Source organism: Botryllus schlosseri, chromosome 4, assembly GCF_051294905.1.
Source record: "Botryllus schlosseri isolate E-star chromosome 4, Bs_hap1, whole genome shotgun sequence".
Taxonomy (NCBI): Eukaryota; Metazoa; Chordata; class Ascidiacea; order Stolidobranchia; family Styelidae; genus Botryllus; species Botryllus schlosseri.
In genome coordinates this window covers 1,412,843-1,430,041 of record NC_137239.1, presented here as the reverse complement: position 1 = coordinate 1,430,041, position 17,199 = coordinate 1,412,843, and the positions used below count along the sequence as shown (strand labels likewise).

The following is a 17,199-nucleotide window of genomic DNA, read 5'->3' as shown; positions in this document are numbered from 1 at the left end:
TGAGTGTATATGTCCAATAGGTCCCGTGACCGTGTGCCTTTAGACTCACCGGGTGGGGCCAATGATACGTTCGAGCAACAAACTTTAAACTTTTATAAATATTTTTTGAAAATGCGGATATTCTTGTAACTGTCCGCGATAGGCAGAGCTTGTATCGAAGTGTTGAGACAGCAAAAGATCTGCTATTCTCGGCTGAAGATTCGAGGGCAAGAGATCATTTTGCAATTTCTGATCCATCGGTACCACATCTCCCCTATACAACTGTATAACCGTTACATCCCGTATTGTTCCGAATAAATAAGTGAAAACACTGCGTTGTGAACAATATTTACCATTTTGGAAAAATAATCTGCTCGGTGCTAAATATATAAAGCTGTCTTACCAACGCAATTTGTTTGGTCTCCACCTAGTGGTGCCTCGTATCCGAATTCACATCTGCATTGCAAGTTCACGCACTCGGAGTTATTTCCGCACAGGGGACAAACTGAGAACGGACACAGAGTCAAACTTGATTACACGTTAGACCAGTGGTTCTTAACCTTGCCCCCAGCCCCCCCCCCCAGGGGGCGCTGGCGATCTTGAAGGGGGGCGGAAACGCTCAGGGGGCGATATGGGGGACGCTGAGCTCAGGGGGGCGGTATGAGGGGCGCTGGAGGAAAATGGCTTCGCAGTAGACGATGTGGTGATAGGACATATCCTTAATAAGTATTCAGAGCAAATTAACACCGAAAACTTCGTTACATATAGCCTTAAGAATACATATAGGTTTAATTGTCCATGGGCGCCTAAATGACTGACACCGAATGTTCCTGTCTTGGCAATCTGAACCCCAGAAGACGAATTCCATCTGGCAGGGAAAAATTATATGTCAGTGAAGAAATACCAATCTGAAATCGTGTGCGTCTTTTAGTTTAGTACGACTGGGCGACAGGGATATTCCTGTTAAGCGATATCCCTGTTGAGCGATTTTATATTTTTTGATATTGCAGACGGGGGGTCACGAAATAACATCATGCAACGAAGTCATACCAACGGTTCGCCCGCACGAATATGTTTAATTATTAGTAACGGGCCCTACAGTTTCCAAGAAACCTCACAATGTTCGCTTTAAGTTTTGATGAGTCTGCGCTGCGCACACTCAACAACTCACTGCGCTGACCCTTCGACAACAGTGCGTAATGACTAGAAAAAGGTAATAACTCCGGATTTGGTGTGCGCAACGCAAATTTTCTGTGTGCAGAGACCGTGTCAGCACTGCGCACGTGCGCAGCTTAGAGGGAACATTGCATCTCACTCAGCTCTACCGGTAAATGTGTTTACGTGAGCAGAGAGAGGATAGAAGTTGAATAGGCGAGAATAGCTGCCTCAGTAAATGGACACCGAATGTAGATACCTATTAGGCTATCAGCAAATAGCGGACAGCCTAATAAGGGTCTTGGAGTGAAGTCCCCCGGAAGTTTGGTTTATAACCCGATTGGGGCCCAGGACCAACGTTTTTTTGTTTGTGTGTGTGGGGGGGGGGGCTGACGAAGTGCTGTTACGGCCCTGGTAACGAATAATTGTACCTATGCGGGCACGCCCGAATATGTTTAATTAGTAATTACGTGTCCTGTATTTTCCTATACAACAGCTCACTCAGTGGTACTGGAAAATCTGATGACGTGGGCTGAGAGGATAAAAAGTTTATAGCGACTTATATATGTAATTACCACCTATTCATTCATGCATTATGGAAAATTTTGGTACCTAGGGCGACCAGGCCACACAAACTTTGCTGACCATCCAAATCACGATACGGGGTTCGTGGGGGCGAAGCCCTCAGAAGTTCGGTTTATGACGCTATGGGTGCACAAGGGAATCGTTTTTAAGGGGGTTAACGAAGTGCTGTTACGGCCCACCCTCTTACTCATTGTCTTTATTACATTCTTTACAATATGAAGTTGGGGGGGGGGCTGGAGAACGATAATTTTTGAAAGGGGGCGCTGGAAGAAAAAAGGTTAAGAACCACTGCGTTAGACTATACTAAACGAAAGCTTATACCTTCAGTACAAATGTCACTGATACATGAGCAGGTGTAATTCTCTCTACAGGTATCATCACAAGTGTCTGCGCACGAAGGAGCTGTAACATCATAGTAAAACTTCACGTTAAACCAGTGGCTCCTAAAGTAGGCACCAGCCCTTCCTGGGGATGTTCGCGATCGTGAAGGTGGCGATGGTTATGAAATGGGCGATTGGGGGCGGTGGCTATAAAATTTGGCGGAGACGGGGCGCTAAGAGCATATGGGGCGGTGTAAGTTTAGAACGCAACTGCTGCGTAATGTTGGAACGAGTGATGAATAAAGCAGCTAAATATGCAGTTTAAATGCTAATTCGATTCACTCAGGGCAATTTAGAGTCATCCGTCCATTTGATAAGCGGTACCGGAAAAGCCCATCATAATGTCGATCCTGACCATCAATGGACTAATTTTGCACCGAGACAGAATCCTTACGAAGTATTTGAGCAGTTGTTGCTCACTTCACGGTGTGATGAATTTTCGAGGGAAATTGTCTTGCGTGATTATAATCTTTGCTTCAAACGATCGTGGCTTATCCACAGTGTTGCGACTGCGACTAGGGTTGTGTTTAAAATAAAAATCAATTTAAAGCAGACATGTTTAAAGCAAGGCCCCTGTTTAAAACATGGTATTTTTGTTTTGTATTAAGCCATGGCATCACGCATATTAAATTGTGACATCATAGTGGATGAATATTCGCAATTGAATAAATTCGGTAAATATAGCTCCTTTGACGGAATAAGCTTCACACCCGTGTTGTATTAGGGTGGAGTGAAAATGATTTTTTTTAAATCGAAAAATGGGGATTCCTAAATCCCGACAAATGACCTGAAACTTCAATAAAAATTAAATTAAAGGGATTGGCCCATTTTCCAGCCGGCTACCCCCAATTTCTGCGCGCCAGGGGGTAACTCTGCATATCTCGGCAACCGCTGGTCGTATAGTCATGAGATATAGCTCAAAATATGCAGAAACAAACATAATGTTTATATAAGTTCTAAAAGGAAAGTTTTCTCTATTGTTAACACAAAACTAGTTATAGCAAAAAAAAGAGTAAACTGCGAGTACATAGCGGGAGTAACTACATTGTCAAATAAGTTTGGGCTGCGGGGAGCCCATCTTGGTGACGTGAGGTACCAGTGATTTGCAACCGAGGTAAATATAAGGCTGCAATAAGAAGATCCTTGCCTAACAGGGATACTCGGTGGGTTGCAGTCAACAGGCCGGGGAGTGCCGCTGACAACATCCGATTGGTTGATGTAGCTAGAATATGGCTTTGGAAGAGGGCCCTGAGTAGTCGTCGGACACCCTTGAGTGTGGCCTCCCAACCCCCTGGGACTGTATTAGTCCTTGAACTGAGCTCAGGGACTAAGCGTTCAAAGGTACGTACAAGATGCGCAAGGCATGGGACGTAACGAGGTGTGTGGGCGTTGTCGTGCGCCAAATCAGTAAAATGGGCTGCGGTATCGAATATATCGGGTCAGCCATGGCATCCTACCCTCGTCTAAGGAAGAGTTAGTCTCTGATGGAAACGGAATAAGGTCTAAAATAAAGCCGGAAGGGGGAAACAAACGTGGCCCCGCTTGTAAGATGAATTAAGGTGTCACGATGTCGGCTCGGCCGGCAATATGGAGGTCATCGGAGTGCGGACGCAGGCAGGGGTCGGATGCCTATTAGGCCAACTACGATTTCATGAAGATTGCCAAGCCCTGGGTGGAAACCAGTGGGACCCGCAGCGGGTCTGGACTTGCGTTGCGACTGTGTCCTGCCACCCCACTCGAAGGGGGTCTGATGAAAATTCAAGGTCTCCTACCACAGCCATATTCTAGCTAGATTAACCAATCGGGCATCGCCAGCCTCACTCCTCCGCCCGCTGACGGCAACCCGTCGAGTATACCTGTTGGACAGGGACCTTTTAATTGCAACCGTGTATTCACCTCGGTTGCAAACAACTGGTACCTCACGTCACCAAGATGGGCTCCCCGCAGCCCCAAGACACTTGAGTATGTAGTTACTCCCGCTGTTTACCCGTATTTTTTACTGTAACTAGATTTTTTTTTTCACAATGGGAGAAAACTTATTTTAGGACTTAAACATGATGTTTCTGCATTTTTTGAGCTCAATCTCATGACTCTAAGACGAGCGGTTGCTGAGATATGCAAATTTGCACCCTCGCGTGCAGAAATTGGGGGGTTGCCGGCTGGAAAATTGGGGTAATCCCCTAAATTCAATTTATATTGCAGTTTCGGGTCATTTGTCGAGATTTAAGAACACCTTTTTCCGATTTAAAAAATATCATTTTCACTCCACCCTACTGACCCAAAATATCTGAACTCAGGACTACAGTGGCGTGTAGCATTTTTACGGTTGGCGGTCATCATCGTCAGAGCATTCATTTCGTATCAATGATCTATACCCACGCGCAATATAGATGTTGAACCGACTATTTCGCAGGCTCCAACCATACGTCGTATACGTCGACTGTATCCGGTGATAATCGTGGTCGTGGTCAGTTATTGCATAATTATACAACTTGAAAAAACACAATTTTTTTAAAGCCGTTGTATAAAACATGTTTTGAACAAAGTGTTTCAAACAACCATTTGTTTTAAATGCAACCCTAGCTGCGACCGAAGCCTTCAACACGACGTTCTGGTTGCGAGAAACGATACCATTACGATACCATACGATACTATTCTAGGTATCCTTGACGAGCGTATTCACCAAAATTTACGAGTAGGATATTTCCGTTCCCAGTAATAATGAAACCTGATAAGGATGAAAACGGCACTCTCTGGATTCAGAGATAAGCCCGTGATGTTTCACCATAATTTTGCGAGACGTGAACTGCTGTAATTTTCAACTTGAATGAGCTACCGGTCCAGCTAGAATACCCGATTTTGACCAAGACGCATAAATCAATCATCTTCGAAAACTGCTCAAAGACATGGTGTTTTGATTCCAGGATATATTTCAAGTATACATTCCGTACCGGATTATCAATCCTTTCGGTAACGTTTCGGAACATGAAGTGATTGAGGACCTGATTACATTATAGTGTTGGTAGGACAATTTTGAGTTCAATCTGGAGCTCAATATCTCCAATCGATCGTTGTGAATACGCAATCAAATCAAACAGACAACTCTCACTGGAGTCGGGTCGAATTTTTTGTCGCTGTCCTTCCCCGCTCACATGTAATGTTTTCAGTGCCGTGACAAGGTTTCTTACCCGCAGCATGAACTGACTTTACAATACGGAACGTGGAGACTGGGTATTTTCGAAAAAGATTGTTCTTATCAAGACTCAAACCCTAGATAATATTACACCAGCTTGACCCGTGTCATAATTAGCCGCAATAAATGCAAATAACTTTTGTTTCATTTAGATGTGGTGCGGGAGGGTCGGGGGCGCATGCCCTTTATTCATTGTCTAGGGTGGCGGTAGCTTAAAAAAGTTTGGGAAACACTGCATTAGACCGTGACAATATTCCAGGAGCGGTATGCCAATGCGTCGTATGGCTCTTGGTATATTTTATATATTTATTATCTAAATTTTCAAAACTTTTTATTTACCTTCCGTAGTCGGCGATGGGGTTGTAGTTGATTCTGTAAATACAGAATGTATCCTGTTTAAAATTGACCATACTCAAGGATCAACTGAGCGGTCATATAATATCAATGAAATTAGGAATATAGCGTCAGAAAACATCAATCCATTGCGCGGAAGGTCCCGTTATTTTCGAAGGTACATAAAATAAAAATATCTTAGGGGTTGGACGGTATGGGTATGCGAAATAATCCCGAAATCCACCATTACTGATCATGAGTAGTTTTAATATGGGAAAACTCCGCATTAAGGTAGGTCAGATTCGTTAAGTTGTCGTGAAACGTCGGAAGACCCTTCCAAATGACGCTCTAGTACAGCGGTCACCCGCGGTTTGATTCCAGATTTTGGAAAAACGCTAGGTAAAGCATTTTGAAATGCTGAGATTGATTTCAGTCTTAAAATGTTGTTCTTTTTGTTTCAAAATAACCTACTATCATCCGCCCAACATCGAATTCCGCACTAACGAAAACGGCTACTGCGATGGCAACAGCATGCCATCAAAGGAACATCAGCTGACGTGTTTAGACACATTGCAGTGACGCGCAATTTACCAGAAACTGCCAAGATCGAGACGCTTAACGCTTCCCAACAAGATCAAGTTTTACGATTAGATACAGTACAGTGTTTCTGCAGCCCCGGTGTCGATTCATCAAGTCCCTGAAAAGCGTTGTCAGATATTGTACGCAGTTCATAGTTCAAAATAAAATGAAATTGATGGTAGTGATATTTGTTGTTGTATTTGTATTTCTTCAAGAAACGATTATTTCATATGTGTTAACTATGCCCGTCGCCCATGTTAAAGAGCACAGCGTTGTACTGACCGAAAGATTTAAAAACACGTTTTGCAAAAGGGTGGCCGATTTGTTTCGATAATTCCAATCCTCCTTATTGTTGATTCTCCAAACTGTATGCGTTCAGTTCACATAGACCGTGTAGTCACCTACGGGTTATTATGCAAACTGACACTAGTATTTCTTTAGTAATTAGCTTGTAGGTTCGTCCTAAAAGAGATATAATTGTGTAAATCAATTTCTCCTAATGCTCGCGTTTATATAAACATATTTATTATAATAACGCTAATAACCCTTTTACCAGAAAACGAATCCGACTGTGTATTTATTTCAGTGACTGTTGTGAATGAAGCAGTGAATGTGGTAGAAAAATCTTCTGCAAACAAATATAACAGGATTAAACTGACGTCGTATTATCCAGTCCTAAAATTATTTGAAGAATGAATTCAAAAATGAATCATTCATTTAAGATCTTCTTAAAATTGCGTTCTGTAACTCTGAAAGTTCTGACTTGATATTAGGAAAATACCAACCATCCGTTGTGAGTTGCGGTGTACTTGTCCCAATAAATGTTGTAGAACCTGGAAGGGATCAAAATCGGTATCAGATCAACGATATTTAACTGCTACACGTCTTCTTATCCAATTCCTCTAAACCTTAATTATAGGTGTGGCTCATCCGCGTCCCGCGGGTCGCATGTAGCTCACAATACAATGTTCATATTGAAATGAACCCGAATATTATCGGCTGTCACTCGTCACGGGTACTCGTCAGCAACTAAAGTAGAGAATTGGAAAGAATATTATACATCAACAATCGTATCATAAAATCTCGTTCGTGTACCATATAAAAATACTACATTGAACTTCCTCTTATGCGAAATTTCATGCTGGTGACGTCATATTTTGTGATACGATTGTTGATATAAAATGCTCTTTTCCACTCTCTAGTCAGTCTCTACTAATTGCTGACGATTCCCCCTGACTAGTGTGAGCCGAAAATATTCGGATTCATTTCAATATGAATATTGTATATTAAAGTTCTGTACCTACAAGCAGCTCTTCAAATATCGGCAAAAATAAATTACGCATACAATTTATTGTTAACTTGCAAGGTTAACGAAACCTTTGATTAGCCTGACCGCGAAATGCAAGATGATCATGACTGGAAAAGCAACAGTTTCGACGTACAAATTACCATATAGTATAGTATTTAACGGTGGCTTGATTTCGCTGAAATTTTGAGCACTTTACGAGAATATATGACACCTCCTGATTTCTTGCTTTCAGTAACCGTCCGATAAGATGAATATACAGAATTGAGTATAACTGCATTCGCAATTATCAGAGAACGCAATAATTCCGGTATCATTTTCGACATGCATGGCCCGGCAACGATACCGGCATTTCAGTGACAGCCATCTCCTAGCCAGGTGAGTGAGCTCCCAGTAGGATCGTCAACGATTTAATTTTGGACCACAATGATGAAAGTGGGATGGTCTTTCCAGGCAGCCAATACCCCCATACATTGCAATCTGAGTCAACCTGTACAAATGCCAGTAGCAGTACATGCGGTACCTACGATATAATTGACCGATTTATTTTGTTAACTTTGAAATGTGTTCGACCTTCCCATGAATGGTACATGTACGCACACTTATTCTTAGGAGATAAATGCCAACAATTTCAGTGCGTAGTGAGGTAACTTGTAGCCCATCGCATTAATCAGTCTCCCTGAATTAACTCTTGGTTTCAAAACTGTTGGTGACCCCTGGTCTATACACATATGTAGTCATGAAGCATAGAATTCTAATATTCCACTGGAGTACAGTGAGCATAGTAGTCACTATACTCCTAGCTAGGTATGTTATCACGATAATACTTTTTTTTAAATAATTGGAAAGAGATGATGATATCGGACCGATCCTCATGTTGAAGCGAAAGTATAAATCTCGGTAACGCGTATATGCCACAATTTAGTAGCCTTGGCGAAATCGGAATTTTACCTGTGATATTAGACGATGTAGTTGGCGCAAAAGTTGTTTCTGCAATCAGAAAACGCATTCGCTTTTCAGTCTATAATGACCACCCAATGTACTATGAATATTATGACCAGTACAATGTTTTAACAGGTCGGGAGAGCCCCAGCGAAGGATAAACGTTGAATGATGAATATTGACGCGTTAGAATGAAAATTTGTACAATATTCTCACCCGTTGACGTATCAGACTGCGTACTCAAACCAGTGACTGTGGTATCTGTTAAAGTTTCACAAGTGACACTAACAACATGGAATATGAGGAAGTTAAACCAAATCATTCTGAAATCAATAGCGAAAAACAACATGCGAAATACATATACAACACTTGAATAAAAGATGTCACCAACCTATTTCAGGATATTCCGTTGTGTTATACGTTTCTGAAAATATTGCAAATGAATAGAAACGTGTATTTTTTAGAGAATTCCATCGGATTTGACGTCAAACTTGTAAAAATGGGTGAACCATGAACACACTGATACGTCAATGTTGAGCAGGAGCATATATGCAATGCTAGTAAATAATTTTTAGTCACTTTGAGTCGATTTTGGATCGACTGATAAGGTTTTAATACAGGTTTAACTATACGCAGTAACGCCTTATGGTACGGAATGGTACGCCCTAAGTGTTTGAGGTTGATCTAGACTCGCCATCGCATCCGCGTAAGCGGTGTCGTAGAAAAACCTAGCAGTGGGCGGTGCTACAAATCGCAATCAAAAATAAGGAATATCGGCCTGGTGTAAATAGCCATAGTAGTCAACAAACACAATGAGTACCACCAACAACTGAAAAGAATCCCTCATCAAGTACGCGATTCCATTTAGCCAAAACGTGTTGATTTACACCAGTGGTTCTTGACCTTGTCTCCAGTACCCCCCAGGGGAAAAATGGGCGGGCGCTGGGCTCAGGGGGGCGGTAAGGGGCGCTGAAGAAAAATGGCCGCGTAGTAGGTGGTGAAGTAAGGACAGCTCTATATATCCCTGAGTTCTCATTGCAGACTAACATTCGACAAAATCTGTCAAATCACAACGTTTTTCGTTGCGTTAATCGCGAAATACCCACCGGCGATGTTTCCATGAATGCGGTGGTTTATTTTAATTCATGTAAAATGAATTTGGCTTACTTTTGGATTGCCTATTCCCCGTTCGAACACTCCCATAACGCTAGCTACTCCAAGTCGTTTCGAAACCTTCCTATCTTTACATTGTATCTCAGTTTTGTGGTGTTTTGAAATAATGAAAATAGTAATAAACTGATACTTATACTGATAGCACGGATTATTTTCCGCAAAATGTTTTTTAATTAGGTATTGTTACCTGCAGCACACTGCGTGTCGAAATCGAAAAGGCAGTGTACAGTTTTTGAGAGTGATGCCTTCTGTACATTAAAGGTGTTTTGAAGCTTTTTGGCCAAAAATGATACTTGTATTTGAGAGCTACAAAATTAAATCGTCAGAATATTTCTTCATCGTATCATAAAGGATGATACTGCTTAGTATTTTGGTCTGAATTCATGTTAAAGTTAAGAGCTTGGCGCAGTACTGAATTTAATGTGAGCATAAAGATCTCTACCTCATTCTCAAATGATTTAGTGGTCACACAAAGCAATAAAACGAAACCCAATACAATTAACTTCACGATGCTGCCAGTCGCACAGGAGAATTCGGGATGTGTACAACTCTACATCGATCTCGAACCAAATGCTATGACCCATTACTCGATGGTTGTTACAACAACCTGGATATTATCCCGAAATTAGCACATGCAATTTATCAAGTCGCTGATAAGCGTTCACAGTTATTTTACGCAGTTCATAAGTTGAAAATGAAATGAAATTGATAGTGGTATTTTTGTTGTATTCGTATTTCTTTAATAGAAGATTATTTATTTTGTGGTAACTATGCTCGTTGCCCATGTTAAAGAGCACAGCGTTGTACCGACCGAAATATTTAAAAACACGTTTTGCAAAAGGGTGGTCGAGTTGTTTCCATAATTCCAGTTCTCCTTATTGTGGATTCTCCAAACTGTATGAGTTCAGTTCACATAGACCGTGTGGTCACCTACTGGTTATTATGTAAACTGACACTAGTATTTCTTTAGTAATTAGCATGTAGGTTCGTCCTGAAAGAGACATAATTGTGTAAATAAGTTTCTCCTAATGCTCACGTTTATATAAATATATTTATAATTATAACGCTAATAACTAGGGCCATTTTTATATGACCTTAAAAAATCAATTATATGACTTTATTTTTGGGAAAATTTAACTTTGTGTGACTTCATGTGAAAATCGTGTATTTTACATGCGAACAACGTCACTCGCGGAACTAAAGAGTAAAACATACGCAACATCACAGTGTTACACATCCATTTTTATTTTAAATCACTGTTGTAGTATAGTTTCATGTAGTGTGGAGTATTAGCGTAGGCCTATTTGAAGCTACGATTGGGGCGTAAATGACATCAGTAAGGAAGATGAGCGCTCCACAGACGCTGGTGTGGGTTGACACTTCTGTAGTTTTGCATAAAGCGCTGGTGCAATGTCTTGTCTTTGTAGCTCCATAATTTGTTTCCGATCGTTTTTGTCCAATCGCTTCTTAACGTAATTTTTGAACTCAAGCGGATCTTTTCCGAAATTAAGGGCATTTAGATCACCATAGGTCTCTTTGATGGTGTACGTACAACATTCCATTTTGAGTATTAAGTTTGAAATATTGTTATAGTAGAGGCAACTGAATTTTTGACATTCTTTACAATACCTCGTACGCCTTCCTATTCATGGGCTATTTCCTTCACTTGTGGAAGTCACTCAGCATAATATTGAGCAGCATTCATAACCAGCTACCCCAACGAGTAACTGCCTTACTTTCTTAGTGCTTAATTGCTTCACCGCTAAATTGGTACTTTTAATTTAAACTAAACAACGATATGAATTTATAACTCAAAAATATAACTATATAACTTGAAAATCTGATTTATGACCTAACCATAGGAAAATATGACTTTATATGATTTCATAACTTTCTTAATATACCTCACAGGGATGCAGTTTTCCCATTAAAATGGATTTCACGACTTACTGATGCATAGAAAAAAATATGACTTTAATGTCTTTAAATGGCCCTACTAATAACCCTTTTACCTGAAAACGAATCGGACTGTGTACTTATTTTAGTGATTGTTGTGTCTGTAGCAGTGAATGGGGTAGAAAAATCTTCTGCAAACAAATATAACATGATTAAACTGACGTCGTATTATCCAGTCCTAAAATTGTTTGAAGAACGAATACAAAAGTGGATCACTAATTTAAGATCTTCTTAAAATTGCGTTGTGTTACTCTGAAAGTTCTGACTTGAAATTAGGAAATACGCACCGTCCGTTGTGAGTTGCGGTGTACTTGTCACAATATATGTTGTAGAACCTGGAAGGGATCAAAATCGGTGGCAGATCAACGATATTTAACTAGTACACGTCTTCTTATTCAATTCCTCAAAACCTTAGTTATAGGTGTGGCTCACAATACAATATACATATTGAAATGAACCCAAATATTTTCGGCTGACACTCGTCAAGGGTAATCGTGATCAAATAGTAGAGAATTGGAAAGAAAATTGTATATCAACAATCGTATCACAAAATCTCGTTCGTGTAGCATATAAAAATAGTACATTAAACTTTCTCTTATTTGAAATTTCATGCTGGTGACATCATATTTTGTGATACGATTGTTGATATAAAATCCTTGGTTGGTGGATAATCCAAGAATTATCATCGAAAAACTTGAATAACTCCGCTTCTACGACTTGGAATTGAGTCAAATTTGTTTTGCATAGTCTTTGAAGACAGCCCAACAATTTCATGAGGTTGGCAGAAAAATTAAAAAACAAAATTATTTTGCGTTTTTGGGCAAATTCAAAATTTTCAAACTCTACGAAAACCGCGAATATTGGTTGGAACCTTGGAATGAATTCAAATTTGCTGTGCGTCGTTATTTAAGGTGACCTAGCGATTTAATCACGTATAGCCAGCAAGATTCAGGAAGCAAGGTTATTTTTGAACAGCCCTAATGAATATACAGAATTGAGTATAACCACATTCGCAATTATCAGAGAACGCAATAATTTCGGTATCATTTTCGACATGCACGGCCGGGCGACGATATCGGCATTTCGGTGACAGCCATCTCTTAGCTAGAACACAATAAGATATTCAAAATGTCAGCAAACATACGAATCCACGAGTGAGTCCCCAGTAGCATCGTCAGCGATTTAATTTTGGACCACAATGATAAAAGTGGGATGGCCTTTTCAGGCAGCCAATACCCCAATACATCGCAATCTGATTCAAGCTGTACAAATGACAGCAGCAATACATGCGGTACATACGATATAATTGACCGAATTATTTAGTTCACTTTGAAGAAATATATTCGAGCTTCGCGTGAATGGTACATGTACGCACGCTTAATCTTCATGAGATAAATGCCAACAATTTCAGTGCGTAGTGAGATAACTTGTAGCCCACCGCATTAATCAGTCGCCCTGAACAAACTCTTAGTTTCAAAACTGTTGGTGACCCCTGGTCTATACACATATGTAGTCATGAAACATAGAATCCTAATATTCCACATACTGGAGTACTGTGGGCTAAGTAGCGAGTATACTCCTAGCTAGGTATGTTATCACGATATAACCGACTTTTATCATAATTGGAAAGAGATAATGATATCGGACCGATCTCCATGTTGAAACGAAAGTATAAATCTAGGTAATGCGTATATGCCACAATCTAATAGCCTCGGCGAAATTGGAATTTTACCTGTGATATTAGACGATGTAGTTGGCGCAAATGTTGTTTCTGCAATCAGAAAACGCATTCGCTTTTCAGTCTATAATGAGTAATGACCACCCAATGATCAGTGTTGGGATGACTCGAGTCATGACTTGACTCGAGTCAGACTCGAGTCACCTTTTTCGTATGACTTGACTTGACTCGAGTCACTTTGTAAAAATGACTTGACTTGACTTGACTCGACGCCTCAGAAATGCGGATTGACTCGTGACTCGGAGCAAAATTCACGAGTCAATTTCAAGTCACTAAGTAAACGGTGTCGATTAAATCACCCTTATGTATGTTTTGGTTGTCAGCGATACGCCGGTGTCACTTGCGATAGCAACCAGTCTTCAATCATTGTAAGTTTCACTGATCATCCATTGTTACATCACAAATAAATTGACCGCTTACGAAACCATCACACCTACATTGTCGTAGTAGCTAGGGATGGTGTGAACCTCTGAAAGGTTCAGGTTCGTGTGAACGCGAACCTTATTGAAAGGTTCTGTGTGAACACGAACGTGAACCTCATGACGTCACGTTACGTCATATTGCTAATTCCAACCCTATCTTTCATTGAAGTGATAGCGTATATTAATGTAGGCTACATGGTACCTAGCGACGACTCGGGCCACATCATGCCACAGTGCCGAAGTACATGTTGCCGTTTTAAACGTCGCTAAATGTATCAACTGAAGCAATCGAAGGTATGATACTCCAATAAATCAAGATCATCTGTCGCTTTGCCTACAATTTCGACGAGGACTTACCAGGGAATATAAGCTTACACCTTAAGGGTCTAGGCCAGACCGGACAATGTATTCGTCGTCTGAGTATCGCTACATTAATATTGAGTAGCGTGTAAACGGGTTTCTATACTTGATGCCGATACTACCCCATTAACAAGTTATCCAGCAGTAGCCAACACCTCAGTCGCGAGGATTTGATTTTAATGATGCAGTAACGATATGAAGTCAAGATTGACCCCGTATGCCTGCTAGATTTTTTTGCATCAAAAACGATATCAATCTCATTGATTGCTTGAATAAGCATCATTCGCTGACTACGTATTTCGCTAGGTATATTGTGTGATTGCGGGTCAAACTCACAGCAGAGAGTCACTACATATTCACAAACGGAAAGCTGGATATTTCGAGCAAATTGTTGTTACAAAGCAAGTAAGACTTTGAGATAGTCAAGGTGCATGCTCGTTTAGTGTTGATTTTTAATGCTGCCAGATCCATGCATAGAGTGGCCCACGGTTGGAATGCAATAAATATGGACCAAAGATGTTAAAATGAAGTGAAAATTTTAATATATGAAAAAGGTTCACAGTGCAGAACCTACCAAGGTTCTGTTGTGAACGCGAACCTTCTAAATTTCCGAGGTTCACACACAGAACGCGAACGTGAACCTCACGTTCACACCATCCCAAGTAGTAGCAGTAGATTTGTCTAATCGCATCGTATCTCTGTTTCTTAGGCAGCTTAGTGCTTACATTGCGCAGTGCTCACCTTTACCAACACTCTTGTATGGTTTAAATCGAACGAATATGGTTTATGCCTTTATATTCTCACAGAGGTATAGGTCGGTAGTGCCTATTGTACCATATCAATTTGTTCAACTTCTCGAGGCTTCGAATTCGATCCTTTATATTGGCTGATAAAATCAAACTGTAGCATGTAGCTCACGTTACTCACGTATTTTATTATCAGTTCTACGTGTGCGTGAGCGATAAAACACCTTTTTGAATGAATATTTAACTTTATAATCGTCATTTGATTCAAGATAAATGGCCAATTAATCTATCCTTCACACAGTTAGCACACAGTCACACAGTTGGGTCATCACATATACTTCGAAAATTCAATTTGACTCGAATCGTGACTTGACTCGTGACTTGACTTGACTTGACTCGACTTGACTCGAGTCACCTCCAAAAAACGAGTGACTTGACTTGACTCGAGTCACCTTTGAAAATCGATTGACTTGACTTGACTCGAGTCAAAATGTGCAATGACTCGAGATGACTCGTGACTCGAAGGTAGTGACTTGATCCCAACACTGCCAATGATACTATCAATATTATGACTAGTAGGCCTACTATGTTTTAACAGGTCAGGAGATAGGATAAACGGATAGGATAAACGTTGAATGATGAATATTAACGCGTTAAAATGAAGATTTGTACAATATGCTCACCCGTTGACGTATCAGGCTGCGTACTCAAACCAGTGACTGTGGTATCTGTAAAAGTTTCACAAGTGACACTAACAACATGGAATATCAGGAAGTTAAACCAAATCATTCTGAAATCAATAGCGAAAAACAACATGCGAAATACATATACAACACTTGAATAAAAGATGTCACCAACCTATTTCAGGATATTCCGTTGTGTTATACGTTTCTGAAAATATTGCACATGAATAGAAACGTGTATTTCTCAGATAATTCCATCGGATTTGACGTCAAACTTGTAAAAATGGGTAAACCATGATCACACTGATACGTCAATGTTGAGCAGGAACATATATACAATGCTCGTAAAGAATTTTTAGTCACTTTGAGTCCATTTTGAATCGACTAATCAGGTTTTATTACAGGTTTTACTTTACGCAGTGAGGCCGAGTTTAAAATCGAATTACGTTCAGGAGGTGCGATCGATGTTCCCCATTTCTCTATCCTATACCGAGCGAGATAGTGTAATGGTTATGCGTCCGGCTTCTCGAGCGGTAGGCCGTGGGTTCGATTCCCAGCCGGGTCATACCAAAGACTCGAAAAATGGTATCCGCAGCTATCCTCCTAGGCGCTCACGGATAGCATGGAGGAGAAAAAAAACGGGGGCGCAGACTAGATGACCTCATGGGGCCGTATCGCAACTCCGTCGCCAAAGCATCTCGATGGTGCAGGCGAGAGAGAGAGAGAGAGAGAGAGAGAGAGAGAGAGAGAGAGAGAGAGAGATATGATATTCTTTCTCGCCTGCACCATCGAGATGCTTTGGCGACGGAGTTGCGATACGGCCCCATGAGGTCATCTAGTCTGCGCCCCAGTTTTTTACTCCTCCATGCTATCCGTGATTGCTGAGCACCTAGCAGGATAGCTGCGGATACCAGAAAGAATATCATATCTCTCTCTCTCTCTCTCAGATGTGGCGTGGCATTAATCGCTATTCCCAATCCGACAACGTATATGCAAATCCCACAGTGTGTCATTCAAGAAATAGAATGTGAATATTTGGTAATCCTGCTCTCTTTAACGGGTGAAAACGTACTTGTTGTATCACGACCACGATACCTGGACTCCAGAATTCCTACCTAAGGGTGGAGATAATAGAGTTAGCTCATCCGGGAGCATGCTAATCATGTGATGAAAAACTGCTCATCGGGACGCTGTTAGGCGAAGATAATAAAGTTAGCTGTTCCAGAAGAATGCTAATCGTGTGAATAAATATCGCGATGCATACAGTTGAAAAAGGTTACGCGCGATGGTTAGTCGAGGTGTCCCGAGTTTTCAATTAAATGGCGTTATCTGTTGCATCATAATGTGAAAACGCGTTATGGGCTGTCAGTTGTCAATTTGTTGAATGAAACAGCAGCCTGTGATAGGTAGAATTATCATCATCGCGAATGAACGGCGAGTCCAATTAGCACGGTACAGCTAAGAAACAGATTATAATATTGATATCGTTCTGCAATGGTGGGTGCATAATTCATTGATTGTTTAGTGAAGCCATTACTTAGGGGACAGTCGGCACGGTCATTATCGGGAATATTTGTGCGTAGGAATGGACATGGTGTGCATTTTACGTAGTTTTTATAGCTTACTAGTTGCCATTTGACAAATCATGACTTTAACTCCAACTTCATGC

At 40.8% G+C, this 17,199-nt stretch overlaps 1 protein-coding gene across 30 annotated transcripts in view; it reads right to left on the bottom strand.

Annotated features, from left to right (window-relative positions):
* The window catches only part of LOC145437839 (adhesion G protein-coupled receptor E5-like), a 138,166-nt gene that overhangs the window by 54,743 nt on the left and 66,224 nt on the right, over positions 1-17,199 (bottom strand). For 7 of the 30 annotated variants that reach the window (XM_080315150.1, XM_080315159.1, XM_080315153.1 and 4 more), the window contains 13 exons: positions 15,706-15,738; positions 15,531-15,575; positions 13,314-13,352; positions 11,869-11,916; positions 11,638-11,712; positions 8,844-8,876; positions 8,669-8,713; positions 8,462-8,500; positions 6,990-7,037; positions 6,758-6,832; positions 5,632-5,664; positions 2,041-2,121; positions 383-484 (listed from right to left, as the gene is read on the bottom strand). In XM_080315150.1, the coding sequence (XP_080171276.1) occupies positions 383-484; positions 2,041-2,121; positions 5,632-5,664; positions 6,758-6,832; positions 6,990-7,037; positions 8,462-8,500; positions 8,669-8,713; positions 8,844-8,876; positions 11,638-11,712; positions 11,869-11,916; positions 13,314-13,352; positions 15,531-15,575; positions 15,706-15,738 (696 nt within the window). The remainder of the gene's footprint in view (positions 1-382; positions 485-2,040; positions 2,122-5,631; positions 5,665-6,757; positions 6,833-6,989; positions 7,038-8,461; positions 8,501-8,668; positions 8,714-8,843; positions 8,877-11,637; positions 11,713-11,868; positions 11,917-13,313; positions 13,353-15,530; positions 15,576-15,705; positions 15,739-17,199) is intronic. The other 23 variants (XM_080315152.1, XM_080315172.1, XM_080315161.1 and 20 more) reach the window with 20 other exon arrangements.